The 26,183-nt window shown below is 46.1% G+C and overlaps 1 protein-coding gene across 1 annotated transcript in view; it reads left to right on the top strand.

Moving 5' to 3' along the window:
- Nucleotides 1-26,183, top strand: part of LOC145353815 (N-terminal EF-hand calcium-binding protein 1-like) — a 136,409-nt gene that overhangs the window by 60,188 nt on the left and 50,038 nt on the right. The window contains exons 2-5 of the mRNA XM_080204645.1: nucleotides 1,027-1,051; nucleotides 1,988-2,096; nucleotides 10,644-10,669; nucleotides 18,123-18,220. Coding sequence (XP_080060771.1) covers nucleotides 1,027-1,051; nucleotides 1,988-2,096; nucleotides 10,644-10,669; nucleotides 18,123-18,220 — 258 coding nt within the window. The remainder of the gene's footprint in view (nucleotides 1-1,026; nucleotides 1,052-1,987; nucleotides 2,097-10,643; nucleotides 10,670-18,122; nucleotides 18,221-26,183) is intronic.

Genomic DNA, 26,183 nt, shown 5'->3' with positions numbered 1-26,183 from the left:
AGATGTACTGGTTCGGTGCATTGGCCATGCTAAATTCTCCCTCAGTGTACCTGAACAAGAGCCAGAGTGTGGCGACTAGGGGATTTTCACAGTAACTTCATTGGAGTGTTAATGTAGGCCTACTTTTGACACTAATAAATAAATTTTAGTTGCCACACTCCGGCGCCTGTTTGGGTATACTGAAGGAGAATTTAGAACGGTCAATGCACTTAACCAGCACATCTTTCAGACTGTGGGGGGGAACCGGATCACTCAGAGGAAATCCATGCAGACATGGGGAGAACATGTAAACTCCACACAGACAGTGACCTAAGCCGGGAATTGAACCTGGATCCCTGGGGCAGTGAGACAGCAGCGCTTGCCACCATACCGCCTCTAAGTTAGGTCAGGTTATTAAAGAATAATAAATCAAAGCTTGCCAAGGGTGTTAAGTAAGCTACAAATCAGCCTTAATATAATTGAATGGTCGAACTTCAGGGATTAAGTTTGCACATTCACCCTGTGTCTGCATGGGTTTTCTCCGGGTCCTCCGGTTCCCTCCCACAGTACAAAGATGTGTGGGTTAGGATGATTGGCCATGGTAAGTTGCCTGTTAGTGTCCTGGGATGTGTCGGTTAGAGGGATTCGCGTGGTAAATATGTGGAGTTGTGAGGATAGGGGCCTGGGATGGGATTGGTGTCGGTGCAGACTCGATGGGCTGAATGGCCTCCAGCTGCACTGTCGGGGTTCTATGATTCTACTTCTATGAACGGCCTACAGAGCTGTTGCCACGTTCCTTTGATATTATGAGGCACTCAACCTGTTCTGTTTTCTTCGAACAAATCAGATGTGATTACAAGCCGTAACTGCTGCTGATAGTTTTGCATTCTGAGAGTGATGTAGCTGAGTGCAATTGTCCTCTCAGGACAGCTGCATTGATCCTTGATGGCAAGGCAGAAGATTATATTGTGCTTTTCACAACCTTGCTAAAGGTGCACTACCCATGCAATTCCATTAATGTTTGCTTTCTCATCTCTCTGTTTTCAGATTTTTCGAAGAGCAGACAAGAATGGTGAGTCAACAGTCTTTTAACAGCTTGTGTCTGAGTGCCTGGTATTACCTCTTTATTCATTCGTGTGGCGTGGGCATTGTTGGCAAGGCCAGCATTTTATTACCCATCCCCAAGTACCCTCAATCACGAGGCTATTCAGAGGACTGTTAAGAGTCACGTTTTTAAGGGACAATTCTCCACGTGGGGAGCTGTGCACTCTCTGACTCAGTAATCAGATCTAAATGGCAAATTCTTTATTTATTTGGTTTATTTATATCTCAGAAGGAGGCAATCGGTCCATCAAATCTACACTGACTCTCCCCAATAGAGCGTTCCACCCGGACCCTATCCCTGTAACCCCAGATATTTACCCCAAACCTACACATCTTGGGACACGAAGGGACAATTTAGCATCCACCTAACCAGCACATCTTTTGGACTGTGGGAGAAAACCGGAGCGCCCGGAGGAAAACCCACGCAGACACGGGGAGGATGTGCAGACTCTGCGCAGACAGTGACCCGAGGACGGAATTGAACCGGGGTCCCTGGTGCCAAAGCAGCAGTGCCAACCACCGTGCCATTGTGCCACCCCAATATATCTAAGTATAAACAATTCCCCTGAGTACAACAATTAGAGTATGGAGGGAATTTTAAACAATAAAAATGTCAGTGAAATTGAAGAGCTTTCTGTGAATATATGTGGCATTATATGATTTGGAATGTTTTTGCAGTGTAATAAATCTGGGAACACTCAGGTGGAAATGAAGCTTGGCTGATTCAGGCGGTGACCTGTCCACTTCTACAACCCCCTCCCCCGTCTGCCAACCCCCAAAATAATTCCCTGCCTGCACCCCGACCCCTGTCCTTTAAAATTAGGGCGTAGGTTGTTGCAACCTTCGTGAAGAGCCCTGTAGATGTTTGGATAATTTTAGGACCTGTCTCCTCTTCTTCTTACAGATGACGGTAAATTATCGTTTGATGAGTTCAAGGCCTACTTTGCGGATGGGGTCCTGAGCACCGATGAGCTACGGGAGCTGTTTCATAAGATTGATAAGCATCGCACAGAGTAGGTACCACTTCTGTTAAATTTGGCGTCCGTGTGCCTGACGGCTTTGGAAGGGAGATGTTGAGTGTTGCTTCTCAGAAAAGCGAGAAAGCATGACGTTTATAAAATATCTTTCAGAAGCACAGAACATCCAATAGCTTTTTACAGCCAATCAAGTATGTTTGATATATGGTGATGTAGGAAATGTGATAACCAATTTGCACACAGTGACACGATGCTGTCCAGATAATTTGTTTTTGTGATATTGATCGCAGGATAAATATCAGCCAGGATGAACATCAGAAAGGGGCCCAGCATGTGTTAATAGAATTCATAGAATCCCTACAGTGCACAAGGAGGCCATTTGGCCCATCGAGTCGCACTGACTACAATCCCACCCAGGCCCTATTCCCGTAAACCCTCATATTTGCCCTGCTAATCTTCCTGACTCTAGGATTAATTTAGCATGGCCAATCAACCTAACCCACACGTGTTTGGACTGTGGGAGGAAACCAGAGCACCCGGAGGAAACCCACACAGACAAGGGGAGAATGTGCAGACTCCACACAGACAGGGACCCAAGCCGGGAATCACACCCAGGTCCCTGGCGCTGTGAGGCAGCAATACTAACCAGTGTGCCACCATGCCGCCAGATTTGTAAACCTGCAGTGGCTCAGTAATCATCTGATCCAGCAAATCTGTTGCTTGGCACGCGGAGCTGTGACTTAAGTACATTCGATGGTTCCTGTGCCCGGAATGAAGTGTTGCGCACTCCAAAATGTCACATTCGAAGATGAATCGAATGGACAAACAGAAGAATAAAGATTATTCTCAAGTGGAGTTAATGATAATTCTGCCAATATTGTAAGGGCTTGGCTTTCTGCTTCTTTTCATTTGATTTGCTTTGATTTATTATTGTCACACGCTTTGGGATACAGTGAAAAATATTGTTTTGCAGCGCCATACAGAGTATGTAGGGGAGAAGGGAAGGAGAGAGTGTAGAATGTAGTGTTACAGTCATAGCTAGGGTGTAGAAAAAGATCAACTTAACGTGAGGTAGGTCCATTCAAAAGTCTGGTGACAGCAGGGAAGAAGCTGTTCTTGAGTCGGCTGGTACGTGACCTCAGACTTTTGTATCTTTTTCCCAACGGGAGAAGGTGAAAGAGAGAATGTTTGGCACATGCACCCTCTGTTCTCATGTCAGTGAGAGGTTTCTGTTCATTAGGTACTGGCATCTTGAGAGTTTCAGCAGCCCAGGCTATATGGTGACTACATTGTGCTTTACTGGGTCAGGCTGGTGTTCTGCCTCTGTTAGATTCAGAGACATTACATTTCCTTGTGATCAGCAACTGGTAAGTCAGCAGTTTCAGCCACTCCCTCTCCAGCCTTGAGATCGGGTACTGGGGAGTTAGCTATTTGTTCTGCAATTGTCCCCCTGGTCGTTGTTAGAGTTTCCGTCACTGCTTTCTCTTCACGGCAGTCAGTGTGTGCAGTGGGTTATCCGATGACATCACTGACCTGACCAGAATGGTCAGCTAGATTGGCATCCTGGTCACATTTGTCTGGAATTTACTACCCCAAAGTGCAGTGGGTGCTGGGATAGTGAGTACATTTAAGAAGGATTTAGACAGATTTTTAATTGGCAATCGGTTGCGGAGCTATGGGGAGAAGGCAAGAAAATGGGAATGAGGAGCATATCAGCCGTGATTTATCATTATTTATTTATTAGTATCATAAATAGGCTTACATTAAAACTGCAATGAAGTTACTGTGAAAATCCCCTACTCGCCACACTCCAGCACCCATTCGGGTATACTGAGAGGGAACTTAGCATGGCCAATCCACCTAACCAGCACGTACGTCTTTTGGACTGTGGGAGGAAACCGGAACACCCAGAGGAAACCCATGCAGACACGTGGAGAATGTGCAAACTCCATACAGTGACCCAAGCCAGGAATCAAACCTGGGTCCCTGGCACTGTGAGGCAGCAGTGTTAACCACTGTGCCACCGTGCCGCCGCGATTGAATGGCAGAGCAGACTCAATGGGCCCAATGGCCTAAATCTGCTCCTATATCTTATGAACTTATGAATGTTCTAGTCACCCTCATCAGCGGTACCCTCGTTTACTCTCCCTCCAAGAAGAAGTGTGAGGTTTGGAATTTCCTCCTGATGCTCAGTGTGATCAGTGATGGTTTGCTCTCCTTTGTCATCAGTAATGCTTGTTCCAGATTATCCTCCTGTGGAACATCAGAACGCTCGGTTATTACTCGATCGTTAATTCTAAACACCCTCCAAGCATTCCAGATAATGAGACAAGCAAGAACAGGAGTCAACTCTTTAATTCATCCGACAACCTCTCTTTATTTAACACTTGAGGTACCAACTTAAACAGTTGTAACTCTCTTTACTCTTTTACTGAAGTAAGTCGACTCATAACACCAGGTTAAAGTCCACCAGGTTTATTTGGAATCACGAGCTTTCAGAGCGCTGCTCCTTCTCTCACCTGATGAAGGGGCAATGCTCCGAAAGCTCGTGATTCCAAATAAACCTGTTGGACTTTACTGGTGTTGTGAGACTTCTAACTGTGCCCATCCCAGTCCAACACTGGCACCTCCCCATCACCTTTTACTGAACTTCAACTCTTAACGGAACATTAACTGTAACTATTTAACTGAAAGTAGATACTACCGAGTTTAGGAGAAACCTTGGCTAAGAAATATCCCTGATGTAGAATCTATCTTCTCTCTGAAGAATCCTTCAGGGCACACTTCTTATGTTGGCGAATCTGTATAGAGTTGTTGTTGGCAAACAAAAGACTGTGCATGCTTTTTATCTACAAATTCTTCACTCGCTTCCAGAAGATTCTCAGTCATCTAGCCAATTGTGTAACCAGAAACCGGTCACATGGCTCAATCATCTACTGAAATTACTTTTAAATGATGCTGTTACGCTTGGTTCAGATTGCATGTCCCTCACGTAATGGCAATAAAATTCAATGCCATCAAGACTACGCAAAAGTTATCAACGTCCCATATTTGATCAACAAAGGAAGCTTTAGACTACAGTCATAAGAAGTCATAGAATCCCTACAGTGCAGAAGGAGGCCATTTGGCCCATCAAGTCTACACTGATCACAATTCCACCCAGCCCCTATCCCCATAACCACACATATTTATTCTGCTAATCTGCTGACACTAAGTGCCAATTTAGCACGGTCAATCAATCTGACCCACACATCTTTTGGATTGTGGAAGAAGACTGGAGCACCTGGAGGAAACCCTCACACACACAGGGAGAATGTGCAGACTCCACACAGACCAGACAATAACCCCAAGCTGGGAATCGAACTCGGGTCACTGGCGCTGTGAGGCAGCGGTGCTAACCACTGTGCCACTGTGACGCCCAGTTTCCAGTCCAGAACCCTGATTCAGAGTAACTTTACAAGCTGCATCTGGGTTTAATTACAAATTGACCAAAAATCCCAGCATGCTTAATTCTCAGCGTGAATAGCCATTTTAGAGCCACTACTGCCATTATTGTTGTTATATCACTGTTGGAGTGGTTCTTTCTCTGTCTGCACTATATGGAGATTAGTTCAAGCTGTTCCAGACTGATTTGCTTTTCCACAGATAATACTGATTAATGAATCTGCAGAGCTATAGAAACCTTTCTGTTTAATAAAGGGGAAATCTTGATTATGGATAACGTAGAGAATATCGGTAAGTTCTCCGCCAGCACGTTGGTGTATGGTGATCATCTGCCCTCGTACCTTGATTGGGGCGCCCCTGGGTGGTAAAGTTGAGTTGTAGATGGTTGGTGAAATTCAAGCTTCAGTCGCACTTCCATGTCAGAAGGAATTGACACTGCTGTCCCCGTATCCAACTTAAAATTCTTATTGTGGCCATTGGATATGATGGTGGTATTTTACCATCGCATTGTGCCCATTTCTGGGGGCCCTTGGCCGGTCAGAGAGGGGGGTCGGTGGGTGGTGGATCTCGGGCAGTAGGCCCCTACGATTGCAAGGGGGGAGCTGCTTCAGGCTGCCTGCAGCAGCAGGGGCCTGACAGATTTCTCTTTTCTGTCAGACTCCTGCTATTGTTAATGCACATGTGCAGCATCAGAGGTCTGCACATGCACACTACCTCCCTCTGTAGGCTTTCGGGCACATTAAGCCCCACCCACAGGCTTATGCAGTGAGCAATGGACTTAGTCAAAATTTGGCAGCCAGAGTACGTATGGGGGAGTGGGGTTGGGAGTGGGGGGGGGGGGCCCTAGAAACACATCCAAAAAATGGATCTGAAACTCTCTCCAGTTTCAAGCCCGCCCAGCACTTGGACAAACAGTGGTGAAATTCCAGCCGATATCTCCACAGTTCAGAAGATCTTCTTGGATTTTGCAACCTCACTCAAGAAAGCTACTTCCTATCCCTCCATATCTTCCGTTTCCTGGGTACTGCTTTGATCTGATTGGTTTCTTCTTAATGTTTTTAGTAGCAGGTTTTTTGTTGTGACATTTTAAAGTGGTTACCTCTCAGGCGGGTCTGACAATCTGCATGTATGGTGGGACAGTCTTTGTGCCTTTGGGATATTTTTGCAGCCACAATGGGAATAGCGGATAATGGCAGTGACTGCCCGGTCTAAGAACAAAGAATAAAAGAACAAAGAAAATTACAACACTGGAACGGGTCCTTTGGCCCTCCAAGACTGCACTGACCAACTTCCTAAGTCTGCTTTTTAGTGGGTACGCTGCTAACTCTATTGCTCACAAACTGGACTGATTCAGTGGCCTGACTCCACAATGGCTCTCTGTCACCCAAGATTAATACTCAGTTCCGCTTCTGTAGCTCAGCCTGTCTCACTGATTGAACTGCCTTAGATAGTGTCATTTCTCTGGCCTGCTGAAAGTTAGACGAGGATACCCACCACAATACGGTTTTGAATGCTACCTCCTTTAGCCCTTCATACTCACAACTACCAGCCAAGCAACATCAGTCATTGCTGGAAATACCTACATTTTCTCTGGATTACTGGGAGTGCTAGTTAAACTGTGTCCAGTCCATAATAATGTTTTTCCAAAGACTGAAATACGAGGCCTTAATAACCTCTTTGTAGGTCACTGTTGTAGGTGGCACAGTGGTTAGCACTATTGCCTCACAGCGCCAGAGACCTGGGTTCAATTCCTGGCTTGGGTCACTATCGGTGCAGAGTCTGCACATTCTCTCCATATCTGCATGGGATTTCTCCAGGTGCTCCGGTTTCTTCCCATGGTCTGGAAGACGTGCTGGTCAGGTGCATTGGCCGTGCTAAGTTCTCCCTTGAACACCACCTGCTATCAATTCAAATTCCCATCCCACTCTGTTCAAAACATTGACCAGATGTATAAACAGGTAAAACATAATTTGAGTGTACTTGGATCTTCTACTTTTCTGTCTCTAGTTGATATTCCGAAATCAATGAATGGAATTTGCATATGCAAAGCACGACACACATCCTGCATGGCTCAGAACTGAGTTGAGTAGAAGTTCCTCAGTACACATGTGGCTTATAATCTCCCATCCCATCCCTCCTCATCAGCACTGGACTGGATAGTCACCAACATAAATACTTCCCCAATTTGTTTCTGCGATCCTCGACTCTGGCTTTTGAAAGTGACCTCTGACAATTAGGTTTTCTCTTCAAACTTACATTTTTGATTGTTGGCAGGGACAGATTAATTGTGCTTCTTTTACATGCTGTCAGGGTCTACCTATGTGGATGAGCTCTTTGAGGCTGTCTCAGACACAGACTGACTGATGGGCTGATCGATCGCCTTCAAAGTAATGAGCGGCACGATGGCGCAGTGGTTAGCGCTGCTGCCTCACAGTGTCAGGAACCTGGGTTTGAGTCTAGCCTTGGGTCACTGTCTGTGTGGAGTTCGCATGTTCTCCCTGTGTCTGCGTGGATTTCCTCCGAGTGCTCTGGCTTCTTCCCACAGTCCACAGATGTGTGGTTAGGTTGATTGGCCATGCTAAATTGTCACGGGGATTAGTAGGGTAAGTATGTGGGGTTGTGGGGACAGGGCCTGGGTGGGATTGCTGTCGGTGCAGACTTGATGGGCTGAATGGCCTCCTTCCGCACTGTAGGGGTTCTAGGGTCTCATAAACACTTGCCATAAACTTGTCATCAGAAATTAGGCAGGGAGGGAGACTATCTTCCTGATGACCTTCAAAATCTTCCAAAAATGACTGTCAAAACACACATTGTTCCAAAGAAAGACTAAAAAAGGAAGAGTTATAACAGCTGCCTGTGGCTGTAGCTCTCTGATCCAACACAAATCAATCCTGTCAGCCTCTTGTCCTTTGATTTGTAGCTGGACTGTAGTCTGAAGAGCCCTGAGACAGGATGAGGGCGCCATCGCTTGACATTGCAGTGTTTAACCTGAGGCACACAGCCCAGGGCAATTCAGACATCAGCGCTATGTTGTTGGCTTCCAGCACTGGCCAGGAAACCAGTCTGCGCTCCTGAATGCTGCAGACAGCCTGTGAATATGGAAACTCCACTTGCTTGTTTCGTAAATGTAACCAACTAGACAAAAAATGAAAGGTGCAACTGCAAGGCACTTCTCATCAACTCATTGTTATGTAGAACCGAGGAGCAGGAGTATGCCATTCAGGCCTTCACGCCAGCCCTGCTATTCAGTATGATCATGCTGCTCCTCTATCTCAGTTTCCCACTTTCTCCCATCCCCCTTGTTGCCTTTAAAACGTTTATCTATTTCTTGAATATATTCAGTGACTTGGCCACTGCAGCCTCCTGTGGTAGAGAATTCCACAGGCTCACCACCCTTTGAGTGAAGACATTTTTCCTCGCCGTAGTCCTAAATGGTCCACCCCGTACCCTGAGACTGTGCCCCCTGGTTCCAGGTCCCCCGACCAGGGAAAACATCCTCCCTGCATCACATCTGTCCAGCCCTGTTAGAACTTTAACAGGTGATTGACCACGAGGCTGTTTTATTCTATTGGCTTAATCAACCTCACCCCCAAGTAGGTTTTACACATCACACGATGCCACATCTGCCTAATGCTGCCAGTCACTAAATCTGGTGGGTAAGTTCAGGAGGAGGAGACCTAACCTTGAAATTGGAATTTGGCTGTGGCAAGGGTGAAGTCAGGAAGCACCTCATTACACAAAGGGAACTGAAAATCTGAAATTCCTTCCCACCCGCCCCCTCCCCACTCACCTCTCCACCCACCCACCCCCTCCCCATCCGCCCCCACCCCATCCGCCTCCCCCTCATCCATCTCCTCCCCACCCGCCCCCTCCCCATCCGCCTCCCCCCATCCACCTCCTCCCCATCCACCCCCTCCCCACCCACCCCCTCCCCATCCACCTCCTCCCCACCCTCCCCCTCCCCACTCGCCTCTCCACCCACCCATCTCCTCCCCACCCACCCCATCCACCTCCTCCTCATCCACCTCCTCCCCACCTGCCCCCTCCCCATCTACCTCCTCACCACCCGCCCCCCCCCCTTCTTCATCCACCTCCTCCCCACCCACCCACCCCCCTCCCCATCCGCACCACTCTAAATATTGACACAAGAGGTGTCAATTGAAAATGTTAAGAATGAGATTGATGCTTTCTTAAGTGCAGCGATTAAGAAAGATTAAATTGAGGTGGATGGTTGGAATTAAGACACAGATCACTTCTGTGATCTTGCCGACTGGTGGACTAACCTTGAGAGACTGAATGGCCTATTTCTGCTTCTGCGTTCACGGTTTGTTTCTTTAGGCAGTGCTCGATGGGATGATATCCATGGGGATGGAGGGGGTGGGATTTCCCAACTGTGCTCATCCCAAAGCCAGAAGTTCCCAGCCTGAGGTTGGTGGACCTGTACAAGGTCCGTGTCCTGCCCGCTACAATTCCCGTGGCGGGCGGGATGGGAAATTTCCGCCCCGTAGAGTCATGTTTAGATTGTGAGTCCAGTCACACGACCATTACATTACATTACCCTCGGACTGTGCCAGTCACCATAACCCACAAAGTTTATTTATCAGTCGCAAGTATTTATTAGTCACTCTTTCAGTTCTTTCTCTATGAATGGTATGCTTTGTCTGTATAGCGTGCAAGAAGGAATACTTTTCACTGTCTGCTAATACATGTGACAATGATAAATCAAATGTAAGGTTTACATTAACCATGCAATGAAGTTACTGTGAAAATCTCCTAGTTGCCACGCTCCGGTACCTGTTTGGGTCAATGCACCTAACCAGCACGTCCCTCAGACTGTGCGAGTAAACCGGAGCACCCGGAGGAAAACCCACACGGACACAGGGAGAACATGCAGACTTTGCACAGACAGTGACCCGGGAATCGAACCCAGGTCTCTAGCACTGTAAGGCTAGAGCTAACCGCTGTGCCACCCATGGTCTCATGATCATTTCAGGCTGAAGGTATCAAGCTGGAATAGTCTAGAGGAAGGCTTGTAGTTTATACCATTGTTTTAAATATTTATGATTAACGTTGATTAAAATAATTTGAACCATTGCTAAAACCACTGTTGTAATCCATTCTCACTCTCTCCTTAAACAGCAATTTGGACACAGAGGAATTGTGTGGTAAGTCAGCAGTTTCATTCTCCCCTCCCTCCTTCCGAATGATGAATGCCCTTTTGCCTTTCCAGTGATTTATGTCTGTGTGAATCCCGGGGGAGCTGTGACAGCAATAACTTGTTACGCAGGCACTTTAACAGCCCTCAGATTCCTTGTTGTTTCTTCTGAAGGGATTTTTGTCATGTACTCGGTTAATCTGCACTGTATCTGTCAAATCTGATTCCTCAACTGTAAAGATAGACAAAGCTACTGGCTATTTTTTTTTCGCTGGGACACGTAGAGCGATGTTGTGCATCAATTGTCTGGGGGCTGTTGTGGTGCAAAGTGCAAACAATGTCAGGGAAAGTGAGTCAGCTCTTCCCCATTCTTTGCACCGTGCCAATTGCTTGAAGAGGTCAATGTCTCTTGTTAAAGTAAAGTGAGATTCTTTGTTTCTTTCATAATGTGTGCGCACCCAGGATGTCACAGGTCTGTTGCGACCACATTTAGACTATTGTAAGCAATTTTGGTCCCCGTATCTAAGGAAGGATGTGCTGGCCTTGGAGTGAGTCCAGAGGAGGTTCACAAGAATGATCCTGGGGTTGGAAAGCTTGATGTATGAGGAGCTTCTGAGAATTCTGGGTCTGTACTCGATGGAGTTTAGAAGGATGAAGGGAGGATCTCATTGAAACTTATGGGGTACTGCGAGGCCTGGACAGAGTGGACATGGGGATGATGTTTCCATTAGGAGAGACTAGGGTCTGAGGACACAGCCTCAGAATAAAGGGATGACCCTTTAGAACCAAGATGAGGAGGAATTTCTTCAGCCAGAGGGTGGTGAATCGGTGAAATTCATTGCCACAGAAGGCTGTGGAGGCCAGGTCATTGAGTGTACTTCGGACAGAGATAGATATGTTCTTGATTGGTAAAGGGATTCTACAGGGAAAAGGTGGGAGAATGAGGTTGAGAAACTTATCAGCCATGATTGAATGGTGAAGCAGACTTGACGGGCTGAATGGCCTAATTCTGCTCCTATGTCATATGCTCTTGTGATCATCATAAGACATAGCCATTGGTGCACTTGTGTCTTCTCTCTAATCCTTAATATTTGCTGCACAGCTTCCTTTCCAGCACAAATAAAGCAAGGTTTTCAAGTGTGGGTCACAGGACCACTGGAGCATAGGAGGTTTAGGGGTGATCTTATAGAGGTCTATAAAATAATAATGATAGTCAATATCTTTTCCCAAAGGTAGGGGAGTCGAAAATTAGAGGGCATAGATTTAAGGTGAGAGAGGAGAGAAACAAAAGGGTCCAGAGGGGCAATTTTTTCACACAGAGCGTGATGAGTGTCAGGAACAAGCTGCCAGAGGTAGTAGTAGAGGCGGGTACAATTTTGTCTTTTACAAAACATTTAGACAGTTACATGGGTAAGGTGGGTGTAGAGGGATATGGGCCAAACACGGGCAATTGGGATTAGCTTAGTCATTTAAAAAAAAGGGTGCCATGGACAAGTTGGGCTTGTTTCCAAGTTGTAAACCTCTGTGACTCTATATCATATAAAGTTGCAATCTGTTAGTGAGTGGCATTTTAAATAATTTATTCTTTTATGGGATGTAGGCACCATTGGCAAGGCCTGCACTTGTTACCCATCCCTAAGTCCCCTAATTGTAGGAAGGTATGGGTGTTCATCTATATTTCTGTGTTTGTATATGATGAAAATAATATATTTTCCCGTGAAGTGACATTTTGGATTTTGTTTAACCGTCACAGCAAGGATTTGGGTGGCTTCTAAATGCTGAATTTTTCAAGCAAAGTTTATTCACACACGCTGTTCTTTATACAAGGCAGAAAGTGGTTACAATAGCAATGAAGTAAACTTTGATCTAACAGAGAAAAAGAAAGAATGAATGAAGGAAAGAATTGCATCTGTTTGATGCCTTTCACAAACTCAGGGTGTTCCAAAGTGCATTAGAACCATTGAAGTGGCTTGAGAGTGATGCTGTAAAGCCTGGAGGGAGGATTCAGGTCACCAGATTAGCAGCACCTCTGGGTGTGTTTCGGGTGAGATGGATCTGACTCCACGTGCTATCAATTCTACGAACCACAAACAGGAAAAAATCAGCTGCTGACAAATGTCTCAACCTCCTTTAAGCTTGATTCCAACAGTACCTGGCCCTGTATAAGATCGGATAGACTAGAAGCCTCTTTTTTTACTATGATAGTCATGTTGAAGGTTGCTGATCCTTTCAAACTGCGCCTGGACGCACGCTGCGGTGATGGTATTCAGCTCGCTATTTGTGTCCGTGCGTGGACCTTTGAGAAGAGTGGAACCAGCAACTTGCTGTGCATGTTGTGATGAATGATGTGCTCTCATTAGTTTTGTAAACACAAACGCTCAGCTACAAATGCCTCGACTGCTGTCGGCATCCCCATAATCCTACAAAATTGCGATCTATAATGAGTTACTTTAACACAAAAGCAACAAATTACTGGGAAGCATCTTAAACATGAAAGAGAGTTTAATTCTGAGGAGGACATGGATTGAGATTCAGTCCTCGTGAAGAAGAATTGATTTTTTTTCAAAATGAATTATATGCTGATAGACAGGGAATGAAACTGAATCTTTGTATTGGAAAGATCTGTTTTATTGAGTGTTGCAATCTCAGTTGATGTTATAACTGGACAGTAAGATCCCTGAATGGAGCCCTGCCTCAAAAGGGGTGGCACGGTGGCACAGCGGTTAACGCTGCTGCCTCACGGCACAAGGGATCCGGGTTTGATCCCAGCCTCGGGTGACTCTCTGTGCAGAGTTTGCATGTTCTCCCCATCTCCGTGTGGGTTTTCTCAGGGTGTTCCAGTTTCCTCCCGCAGTCCAAAGATGCGCTGGGGGATTATCAAGCTAAATATGTGGATTGTCAGGGTAAATATGCATGGGGATATGGGGATAGGGCCTGTTGTCAGTACAGGCTCAATGGGCCAAATGGCCTTCTCCTGCACTGTAAGGATTCTATTCTTAAAGACTGTAACTTTTGCTTTTTTGAAGAAAAAATGGAGGAACAGGGTCACGGGATCACGAATTAGTTCCTAACAAGAAAAAATGTATTAACTATGAAAGGGTTATTTATGATACAATATTCCCTTATATCCCCTTAGCTTTGCCAATATACACAGATTTTATGGATAACATGGATTATAAGGTATATCTTAAGCTATAATGGCCTCAGTAACACAAAGTCCCTTTAAACACACTGTTTGGCTGTAGCCAAACACACACTCCATTCTGAACCTAAGCAAGCGCCTATGAATTTTTCCTCAGAATCCCCCTGGACGATCTTTATACTGTGAGCTTCACTGAAATCTAGCTTCTATACAAGTGATTTTAAATTCCACTTTCAAAAAGCCACTTTCAAATCTTCTTTTAATTAGTGCGTTCTCTCAGTTGTTTGTCTATCAAGAATTTGCTTACAAGTTTACACCTTTTCCCTTCAGAGTTTCTTTGTCTTGATGGTTGCACCAATTCTTCACTATTGTTAACTATTGATTCCCAGACTATATTAAGATGGCACCAAACATTTGGTTTACCTCTAAAGTCTGCTTTCCCACTTTAAATCTGGCTACTGCAGCTGTCTCTTAAACTCACAAGACTTTGCATTTCCCTTGAATTCTCCTCTGAACAATACCTTGTTTCTCTTCATGATCTCTGTTCCCTTAACTTTAGTCTTCCTGAAACATTCTTTCCGTCCAAATTCCATGGTTGTCTGGACTGTATCTGTTTCTTTGGGAAGCCTGCCTCTTTGCAGCCTCTTTGACCTTCCCAGTCTTTCTACTGGCAGAGTTGAGAGATGTTCACTTCCCATTGTCCTATCCCCAACAGGGGGAGGCAGTGGCCTAGTGGTATTATCGCTAGAGTATTAATCTAGTAAAGCTAATGATCTGGGAGACACAGGTTCAAATCCTACCACAGCAGAATTTGAATTCAATAAAAAATATCTGGAATTATGAATCTACTGATGACCATGAAACAATTGTTGTTGTTGGAAAAATCCAGCTGGTTCAATAATACCCTTTAGGGAAGGAAATCTGCTGGCCTACATGTGACTCCAGAGCTATAGCAATGTGGTTGACTCTCAACTGCTGTCAGGCACTAGAGATAGGCAATTAACTCTGGCAAACAAATTCAACTAAAACTATATTCAAAAAGTCTCCCTACTTATATAGGGCCCTTGGTTGCTAAGCAATGACTTTATCCTTCTACCAATTCATTTACTTTTCATACCATAACCCTCTCTAAACACAAAAGAAGCACAGTTGGAACTGATTCACACACCTTGGTCTAACATGAATCTAACTATAGGTTTACCCTTCCTTACACAGAAACACTAGATTAAACTTACTTAAAAGTACACCTTATATCAAATATATACCAATACAATACCCAGGCCCCTATACCTGTAACCTCACACATTTCCTATGGCAAACCCATCTAACCTACACATCTTTGGACAGTGAGGGGCAATTTAGCACGCCCAATCCACCTAACTTGCATGTTTCTGGACTGTGGGAGGAAACAAACTATAGTAGTTATAGCAGGCGAGAGGCTGGGAATCCTGCAGTGAGTAACTCATCTCCTGAAATTCTATCCACCATCCACAAGGCAAACGTTAGGAGGTGATGGAGCACTACCCTGGGTGAGTGCAGCTGCAACAATACTCAAGAAGCTGGATGCCATCCAAGATAGAGCAATCTGCTTGTTAAGCACCCCATCAACCACTTTAAGCACACAGTGCTGCCATCTACAGCAACTCACCAAAGCTCTGTACACAGCACCTTCCAAAACCAAGACCACTACCACCTGAAAGGACAAAGGCAACAGACCCAGGGGGGGCATCTGAAAATTCCCCTCCAAGCCACACACCATCCTGACACATGGAAATATGTCTCTGTTCCTTCACTGTCACTGGGTCAAAAGCCTGGAAAGCAGCAGAGATTCACCAGGATGTTGCCTGGGATGGAACATATAAGTTATGAAGAAAGGTTGGATAGGCTTGGGTTGTTTCCTCTGAAGCAGAGAAGACTGAGGCGTGACTGGGTTGAGGTGCTCAAGATTATGAGGGGCATGGGCAGGGTGAACCGGGAGCAGCTGTTTCCCCTTAGTTGAAGGGTCAGTTACGAGAGGACACAAGTTATAAGTGTGGGGTGGGAGGTTTAGGAGGGATTTGAGGAATAACTTTTTTACTCAGACGATGTGACAGTCTGGAATGTAGTGCCTGGGTGGGTGGTGGAGGTGGGATACCTCACAGCCTTTAAGAAGTATCTGGACGCCATAACATTCAAGGCTATGGGCCAAGTGCTGGCAAGTGGGATTAGTTGGGCAGATCAGGGCCTTTCATGTATAAGTGCAGACTCAATGGGCCGAAGGGCCTCATAAGAACATAAGAAATAGGAGCAGGAGTAGGCCATCTAGCCCTTCGAGCCTGCCCCGCCATTCAATAAGATCATGGCTGATCTGAAGTGGATCAGTTCCACTTTCCCGCTTTCTCCCCATAACCCTTAATTCCCCTTGCCTATCAAAAACCTATCAACCTGCTACATTTAGCGAGGCAGCCTCCACCACTTCAACGGGCAGAGAATTCCAGAGATATACTGCCTCTTCTGCACTGTAGTATTCCATGACTCTGTGATGCTGAAATCCCTTCCTAACAGCACTGTGAGTGATCCTACATCAGACAGCTGACCACTACCTCCACAAGGGTAATTCGGGGCATGCAACAAACTTGCCAGTGCCACTCACTACCCGTGAAAGAGGAAAAAACACACACGCAAAAGGCTATTAGTGAAAAAGCAGCACTCCTCATGTCAATTCAACCTTCCTTAGCTCAAGAACATTGAAGCCAATTGCAGCATTCCTTTCGTGACTCAACTGGCAGATCATAAATTTACAGAACGAGGCCATTCAGCCCATCCAACATGCACTGAGATTTGTCCCCAGTGAATTTAATCCAATTTCCCTCCTTGTTCCTCAGATTGTTATGATCTATCAAGCAGCTATCTTTATTCCCAAATGTGGGAATAAGGGCAGGGATGGAAAAGAATCTAGGGTTTGTCTGACTGGACACTATATCAAAGGAGGGAATTTTAGCCAACCTTTAGCCAACCATGCAACCGGCCACTCTTGATTTCGAAGCAGTATAAAATCACATGAGATTTAAAACTTACATTTGAATCCAAATTCGGGAGATTGGGATCAAAGATTATGGAGTGAAAGCAGGATGAGGCTATTGAGTTGGATGACCAGCCATGATCGTGATGGATGGCCTCCTCCTGCTCCTATCTTCTATGTTTCCAAGTCTCTGAACCCCCAACAATCTTCCCGTAGATGGGTCAGATTAACATTTAATATCTAAGACTCAGTTGCCAATTCCTTCAAATGGGTATCCATCTCTCTCTCAAGCTCGCACAGAGCAGGAACTGACCCTGAGACCCTCCTTAACTGTATGGCTGTGTTGTAAAATTGTTAAAACCTGCCGAAACGAGAGGTGAGGTTCATTAATTGTGTCACTTATGATGTTATTCACTAGTCTAATTCCAGTCTCTAACATACTCTGTGGTACCTATGATCCTTCCTATGGTACATGAGGAGCCTTGTGTCGGAAAGGTTGCGGACTTAACTCACAATCCGGAGACTTGAGCACCAAACTCTCGGCTTAGGTTTTGAAGGAGTCCTCCACTGTTAGAGTTAGAACGTAGGAACTAGGAGGAGGAACAGGGTATCTGGCCCCTTGAGCCTGCTCCACCATTCCATAACATTATGGCTGACCTTTTCATGGACTCAGCTCCACTCTCCCGCCCGCTCACCAATAACCCTTAATTCCTTTACTGTTCAAAAATTTATCCATCTTGCCTTAAAAACATTTACTGAGGTAGCCTCAATTGCTTTACCGGGCAGATTCACAACTCTTTGGGTGAAGAAGTTCCTCCTCAACTCAGCCTTAAATCTGCTCCCCTTTATTTTGAGGCTATGCCTCTGAGATCTAGTTTCATCTGCCAGTGGAAACAACTTCCCTGCTTCTATCTTATCTATTCCCTTCATAATCTTATATGTTTCTATAAAATCGCCCCACATTCTTCTGAATTGCAATGAGTATAGTCCCAGTCTACTCAGAGTCTCCTCATAGACCGTCTTTTGCATGAGACATTACAGTAAGGCCCCACTTGCCCTCTTAAGAGACCATAAGCTGATTGGTCAGTATGACAGTGCTGTATGTGGGAGCTTGCTGTGCATCGCTTCTTTGCCAGATCTCCAGCAGCAACTGCACTTCAGTACATTTGACAGGTTGTAAAACACTGCGGGACATCCTGAGGTTGTGAATTATTGGAAGTACGTTCTTCCTTTATAGAAAGTTTAGTGCAAATAAATAAGTTGCCCTGAAGCTTTGTGAAAGAGAAGATTAAAAGCTTTTGTTTTTTGTTGTTTCCCTAGAGTATTTTTCTGAACATTTAGGGGAATATGAAAGTGTCCTGTCTGCCCTGGAACAACTCAATATCTCCATTCTAAAGGCCATGGACAAAACCAAAAAGGTACGTTACAATCTGACTAACAAAGAATCAAACAGCTTATCCTGATTTAAAATGTTTCACTGGTATTTCTACTTGCCGAGCGTTGCGTTGCCATCCAGGTATGACCTTGTGGCCAGCATCGGATTGAACAAAAACGCTTAAATTTACATGGGCTGGAATTCTCCGGCCGTTCACACCAGCAGGATTCTCCAGTCCCGCTGCAGTGAACAGAGATTTAGAGTCTTAGAGGTTTGCAGCATGGAAACAGGCCCTTCGGTCCAACTTGTCCATGCTGCCCTTTTTTTAAACACTTAAGCTAGTCTTTGTTTGTCCGTGTTTGGCCCACATCCCTCTACACCCATCTTACCCATGTAACTGTCTAAACACTTTTTAAAAGACAAAATTGTACCCGCCTCTGCTACAGCCTCTGGCAGCTCGTTCCAGACACCCACCACCCTCTAGGTGAAAAGATTGCCCCTCTTGTCACTTTTGTATCTCTCCCCTCTCACCTTAGACCTCTGCCCTCTAGTTTTAGACTCCCCTACCTTTGGGAAAAGATGTTGACTATCTAGCTAATCTATGCCTCTGATTATTTTACAGACCTCTATAAGGTCACCCCTAAGACGCCTGCGCTCCAGAAAAAAAAGTCCCAGTCCACCCAGCCTCTCCTTATAACTCAAGCCACCAAGCCCCGGTAGCATCCTAGTAAATCTTTTCTGCCCTCTTTCTAGTTTCTAGCGCCAAATTCTCCATCCTGGCTTGCAGCGGCCTGGAGGGCGTGAACGGCTGGAGAATTCCGGCCACAGAATGTACAGCACAGCCTCTCAGCCAGAATACTCGAGGAGATCATCGTTTATGCTCTGTATAAGACTCCCCTTAATTCATCTCACCCTGTCAGCTTATCTTCTGTTCCCATCTGGTGTTTTTTTTTTATCTAGTTTCTTCTTGAATGCATCAGTGTTATTCATTTCAACAACTCACTCATGTTCCACATTCTCTCAAATCTCTGGGTGAAGAAATTCCTCTTCAATTCCCTTATTGGATTTACTCGTGACCATCTCATATTCATCTCCTCCAGTTTTGGCTTCTCCGGAAATGGATACAGAATACATGTTATTTTCGTAGAATTATAGATTACCTATAGTGCAGAAAGAGGCCATTCTGCCTATCGAGTCTGCATGACAGCAATCCCACCCAGACCCTATTCTTGTAACCTCACACGTGTACTGTGCTGATCACTCTGACATTCCCCTGCACTAAAGAGCAATTTAGCATGGCCAATCAACCTAATCCGCATATTTTCAGACTGTGGGAGGAAACCCAGAGCACCCGGAGGAAACCCACAGACACGGGGAGAACCTGCAGACCCCACACAGACAGTGATCCAAGCTGGGAATCGAACCCGGGACCCTGACATTGTGAGGCAGCAATGCTAACCACTGTGTTGCCGTGCCTCCTTTAATTTCTCCTTGTGGGTAAAAATTCACCAGTTTGGCCAGCCTTTGGGGGGAGTTTTCCCGTCCCACCTCCATGGGATTAGTAGTGAGAGGGTGGGCTATGCAAAGGTCCGTTATCCTGGGTGGGAATTTTCCCACTTGGAGGTGAGTATTGCTGGAAAATCCCACCCTTTAAGTCTGAGAGAATTTGCATTGACTGACATTATCACCAAATTATAGAAACTTCAAGACAGGAGGAGGCTATTTGGCCCGCTGTGTCTGTGCTAGCAATACTATCACATTGGGTCCATCTGCTCAGATTTCCCCATACCCATTGGTACCTTTATTCTTCAGATGCTCATACAATTTGATCTAGAATGCTATGAATGGTGTGACTGGTGACCTAAACCTTGGACAAATAATATTACAAATGCAAAATAATGCAGATATTCGAAATCTGACATAAAAAACAGAAAATGTTGAAAGCACTCGGCAGGTCTGGCCACGTATGTGGAGAGAGGGTTAATGGGGGTAATTCTCCCATCCCGCCCGCCACTGGAGTTTTAACTGGCAGGTTGAACATAAGAGCATAAGAAATAGGAGCAGGAGTAGGCCATCTAGCCCTTTGAGCCTGCCCCGCCATTCAATAAGATCATGGCTGATCTGTCATGTCTCAGTCCCACTTTCCCGCTTTCTCCCCATAACCCTTAATCCCCTTGCCTACCAAAAACCTATCTACCTGTGTCTTAAATATATTTAGCGAGGTAGCCTCCACCACTTCAACGGGCAGAGAATTCCAGAGATTCACCACCCTTTGAGTGAAGAAGTTCCTCCTCAACTCTGTTCTAAGCTGCGCCCCCCCTTATCTTGAGGCTGTGCCCCCTAGTCCTGCTGTCCTTTCTGAGCGGGAAGAACCTCTCTACCTCTACCCTATCCATCCCTTTCATCATCTTATACGTCTCAATAAGATCCCCCCTCATCCTTCTAAACTCTAACGAGTACAAGCCCAGTCTATTCAGCCTCTCTTCATAGCTCAACCCCCTCAACTCCGGTATCAGCCTAGTAAACCTCCTCTGCACTCCCTCCAAGGCCAAAATATCCTTGCGCAAGTGCGGCGACCAAAACTGCACACAGTACTCCAGCTGCGGCCTCACCAGTGCCCTGTACAGTTGCAGCAAGACCTCCCTACTTTTATATTCAATCCCCCTCGCTATGAAGGCCAGCATCCCATTTGCCTTCCTGACCACCTGCTGCACCTGTAGGCTGGGTTTTTGCAACTCATGCACAAGGACCCCCAGGTCCCTCTGCACCGTCGCCTGCTGCAGCTTTTCGCCCTGTAAGTAGTTGTCCTTCCTACCATTATTCCTACCAAAGTGGATAACCTCACACTTGCCAGCATTGTATTCCATCTGCCAGGTCCTCGCCCACTCGCTCAGCCTATCTAGATCCCCCTGCAGACTTTCTACACCCTCCGCACAATTTGCTGTTCCACTTATCTTTGTGTTATCAGCAAATTTCGACACCTTACACTCAGCTCCCTCCTCCAGATCATCTATATAAATGGTAAATAGCTGAGGCCCCAGCACCGATCCCTGCGGCACTCCATTAGTCACCAACCGCCAATCTGAATAGCACCCATTGACACCCACTCTCTGCCTCCTATTTGACAGCCAATCCGCTATCCACGCTAACACCTTACCCCCAACTCCATGCCCCCTAACCTTCTGTAACAACCTTTTGTGCGGCACCTTATCAAACGCCTTCTGAAAATCGAGAAACACCACATCCACCGGTTCCCCTCTATCCACCGCACTAGACACATCCTCATAGAATGTGAAACGCAGAGAATGTGAAACGCTATTGATGGTTGGGCGGGAATTTCCGGCTTTTAGACCCACGCAGCCGGGAATTCCGCACAATATTTCAATCCTCGGAATAGTTTTCAGGAAGGTTTAAAGAAGGAGGAAGAGGTAGTGAGGTGGAGATAATTAGAAAGGGAATTCCTGCCCTCAGGCTCCAATCAGCTCAAGCTGCGCCCGAGATGGAAATTGGGGATGTACGAGAGGTCGGAATTGGAGGTTTGTGGGACTGGCTAACCAGATACTTCTTCATTCACACAAAGAAGCACAATAACGTGCAGACGTGACAATAGGCTGCGACAGTGAGAGAGATCAAAGAAATGGAAAGAGATATCAGTCAGAGCGTGGAGGAGGTGAGGGGAGGGTGAAGCAACTGGAAGTGGAGGTGTCCAGGAAGGTGGGGTAATGATGTAAGGAGGTCAGCACCAAATGGACAGAGTGCCTCCGTATGGCGTCGTCCTCATTCTAGACACCAAACCATTCCCTCCGCACCCACTCAGAAACAGCAGCACACTCATCTCACACCACCACTTCACCCTGTCGGGTGGCAAATGGGAGCTACGGTTAAAGTCTGACGGTCCAAAGATGGGCGGGTTAGCTGGATTGGCCATGGTAAATTGCCCCTTGGTATCAGGGGTTTTAGTGGGGAAAATACATGAGGTTGCGGAGTAGGATTATTGTTGGTGCAGGCTTGATGGGCTGAATGGCCTCTTTCTGCACTGTAGGGATTCTATGATTCTTGAAGACCAAGGGCCAGCAGGTAAAGGGTCAGATAGAAAGATACCGTACCACCCTATCCTTCTAACTTTTCTATCTTTACCACCCTTTCAGGCTCTGAGTTCCATTCCAAATCCCTGCCAACTTCTGGGTGAAAACAGTATTCTCCAATCCCCGCTGAACCTACTAATCAGTATCAATGCCCCCCGGTGAAGGATCCTACACCAAGGGAGAATGGGGCCTTCCTACCCACTCCACCTGGAGCTTAGAGACTGCAGTCTCCTCGGCCTCCTCAATTCCAAAGTCTTTCCACAGCAGAATGCAGAAGGTGGGGCTCAGCAGAGCCGGAGGGTAAAGCAAGAAATTAAATTTGTCTCAGAGTAACTAACCGATGCTTGGTTGTTGGTGTTCCGCAGCAACATGTTGTTACATAAAGAAGCTGATTACTATAATTTTGGATCAGGTAATTGCCCAGAGCTGTCCATTGGTGAGAGAGAGCTAATAATGGTCATGTCTTTTCCTAATTGACTCACACTATCTTAGGCTCAGACTAATGAATCCCTGGAGGAATTAAAATCCACAAGTGTCAAAGACGTGCTTTGTCTGTAATCACCGTAAATGGGACACAGAGAGAAAAAAACCTTCGGATCTCTGCCAACAGGGACAAACACACTGTTTGCATTGTGATAAACAGACTCCCACTTTAATCCTTCTGCCTTGCATTTTTAATGTCAATTGAAACTCTGTAAATAATAGATCTTAATCTGAACCGCTCCCGATTTCATTTAACTTATTTTTGCTGTCCTGCTTTTAAGATCGTTCCCTATTTCTCCCTCCTCTCCCCTCCCTGAAATCAACTAGTCTGTACTCAGGCTGTACTTGAGGTGGGCACAGTGGTTAGCACTGCTGCCTCACAGCGCCAGGGACCCGGGTACGATTCTGGCCTTGGGTCAGTGTCTGTGCTGAGTCTGCACGTTCTCCCCGTGTCTGCGTGGGTTTCCTCAGGCTGCTCCGGTTTCCTCCCACTGTCCAAAGGTGTGTGGGTTAGGTGGATTGGCCATGCTAAATTCTCCCTCAGTGTACCCGAACCAGGTGCCAGAGTGTGGCGACAAGGGGATTTTCCTATCGCAGTGTGAATGCAAGCCGGCTTGTGGCGAATCAATAAACTTTACTTTTAAGATTCAAGTCAGATCGTTTGGGGGACGATTTCAGAAAGATCTTCTTCACAGGTGGAAATCTGAAACTCTCAAAAAGCTGGTGGGGCTGCGAGACAAATGGAACTTTCGAGACGTAGAAAATAAAACAATACAGCACAGGAACAGGCCCTTCAGCCCACTATGCTGTAGCGAAAATGATGCCAAATTAAACTAATCCCTTCTGCCTGCCCTTGGTTCATATCCCTCTATTCATTACATATCCATGTACTTAACTAAAAGCCCCTTAAACGTCCCAATTGTATCTGCCTCCATCACCACCTCTGGCAGCGCACTTCAGATACCGCCCGCTCTCCATGTAAAACACTGGCCCTGAACTTTCCCCCCTCTCAATTTAAGCGTCGTACGGTGGCGCAGTGGTTAGCACTGCTGCCTCATAGAGCCAGGGACCCGGGTTCAATTCTGGTCTCGGGACCACTGTCTGTGTGGAGGTTGCACATTCTCCCCGTGTCTGTGTGGGTTTCCTCCGGGTGCTCTGCTTTCCTCCCACAGTCCAAGGGTGTGCGGTTAGGTTGATTGGCCGTGCTAAATTGGCCTTTAGTGTCAGAGGATTAGCAGGAGAAATATGTGGAGTGAAGGGAATAGGGCCTGGGTGGGATTGTTGTCGGTGCAGATTCGATGGGCCGAATGAGCTCCTTCTGCACTGTAGATTCTATGATTCTATGCATGCCACCTAGTGTTAGACATTTCAACTCTGGGGAAAAGACTCTGACTGCTAAACCCACCTATGCCTTGCATAATTTTATAGACTTCTATCAGGTCTCCCTCAGCCTCTGCTGCTCCAGAAAAAAATCAATCCTAGTTTGTTCAGCCTCTCCAGACGCTGGGCGGAATCTTCCTGACTCCTGTACAATGGGAATCATTCCAATTTCCACGCCCACCACCAAATGCAGGCTTCAGTATGGACTATTCCGCCCTAAGATTGATGTGTTTTCTCTAGGTAAGTGTCGCAAAAGTGAAGAATGCTCCCGATGGTGGGGGAGTCCAGAAGTAGGGGTCACAGTTTGAGGAGAAGGGGTAAACCTTTTAGAACTGAGGTGAGGAGAAATTTCTTCACCCAGTGGGTGGCGAATGTGTGGAATTCACTCCCACAGGATGTAGTTGAGGTCAAAACGTTGTCTGATTTCAAGTAGAAATTAGATGTCGCCTTTGGGGTTATGGGGGAAATGTGGGATCAGTTTATAGAATTTGATGATCAGCCATGATCATGATGAATGGCGGAGCAGGCTGTAAGGGCCGAATGGCCTACTCCTACTTCCTCTCTCTATGTACTATGGGTGGATGAGCTGAGGCACAGGATGGAGTAGGTATCGTGACTGAATGACGGAATTGACTTGGAAGGCTGAATGGCCTGCTCCTCTTCCTATGCTCTCCTCACACATTCCAAAGATGTGCGGGTTAGGTTCATTGGCCATGCTAAATTGCCCCGGAATCGGGCGGGGGGGCTAGAAGGGTAAATACATTGGGTTATGGGGACAGAGGTAGGGTGGGATTGTTGTTGATGCAGTGGCCTCCTTCTGCACTGTAGGGATGCTATGATTCCACGTGTGCCTAGTTTGCAGTGATGTGGTCTGCAGTGATTGAAGTCTCCCGGGATTTATGCACGCACGCTATAGCTAAGCTGCTCGAAGATCACTGGGCCACGGTGTGTCCATTAAGTTGCAGCAGAGAAATCACATTACAGGCATTTTTCTTTTGTATAAAGAATGATCTAATGGAAGTCTGCCAATGTGTATCAGGCTGCAGAATTCATGACCAGAAGGCCCGAAAAATAAGAGTGAAAGCCTTTCCAGAATTTATTAGTGTTTTGGGGCAAGTTCATTACCAAATTTTTACAGCACGGGAACTAGCCCCGCACCCCAAATGTACCACTCTCCGCCCTTCATCACAGAACCCAAATCAAAATATCCGTCTATTCTTTTCTCCCTCAAGTGCTTATTTAGCTTCCTCTTGGGCGCATTTCTACTATTTGATTGAACTATTCCATCTGACAGCGAGTTCTACATTCTAACCACTCTCCCAGCAAATAAGTTTCTCCTACATTCCCTGTTGGATTCTTGGTAACCATCTTATATTTATGATCGCTAGCTTTGCTCTTGCATGCACATCTTCGCTGTCTTTATCTTGGCAAACCCTTTCGTAATCCTTAAGACCTCTTGTCAGGTCAACCCTCAACCTTCTCTTCTCCCCAGAAAACAGCTCCAACTTGTTCAATCTTTCAAATAATAAAGTGTCACAGTTTCTGCAAACCAGACTGGGAATTTTTTTCCCTGGGGGCTGAGGGGTGATCTTATAGAGGTCTACAAAATTATGAGGGGCATAGATCAGCTAAACAGTCAACATCTTTTCCCAGAGGAAGGGGAGTCTAAAAGTAGAGGGCATAGGTTTAAGGTGAGAGAGGAGAGATACAAAAGGGTCCAGAGGGACAATTTTTCCACACAGAGGGTGGTGAGTGTCTGGAACGAGCTGCGAGAGATAGTAGTAGAGGCGGGTGCAATTTTGTATTTTAGACCATAAGACCGTAAGGCCTAGGAGCAGAATTAGGCCACTCGGCCCATCGAGTCTGCTCTGCCATTCAATCATGGCTGATATTTTTCTCATCCCCATTCTCCTGCCTTTTCCCCATAACGCCGAACCCCCCTGTTAATTTTAAAAAGCATTTAGACAGTTACATGGGTAAGATGGGTATAGAGGAATTTGGACCAAATGCAGGCACTAGCTCAGTGTTAAAAAAGGGCAGCATGGACAAGTTGGGCCA

The sequence above is a fragment of the Carcharhinus amblyrhynchos genome, chromosome 16, assembly GCF_965287045.1.
Source record: "Carcharhinus amblyrhynchos chromosome 16, sCarAmb.v2.hapA, whole genome shotgun sequence".
Lineage (NCBI taxonomy): Eukaryota > Metazoa > Chordata > Chondrichthyes > Carcharhiniformes > Carcharhinidae > Carcharhinus > Carcharhinus amblyrhynchos.
The sequence above is the reverse complement of the archived record's forward strand: the minus strand, read 5'-3'. Positions and strand labels throughout refer to the sequence as shown.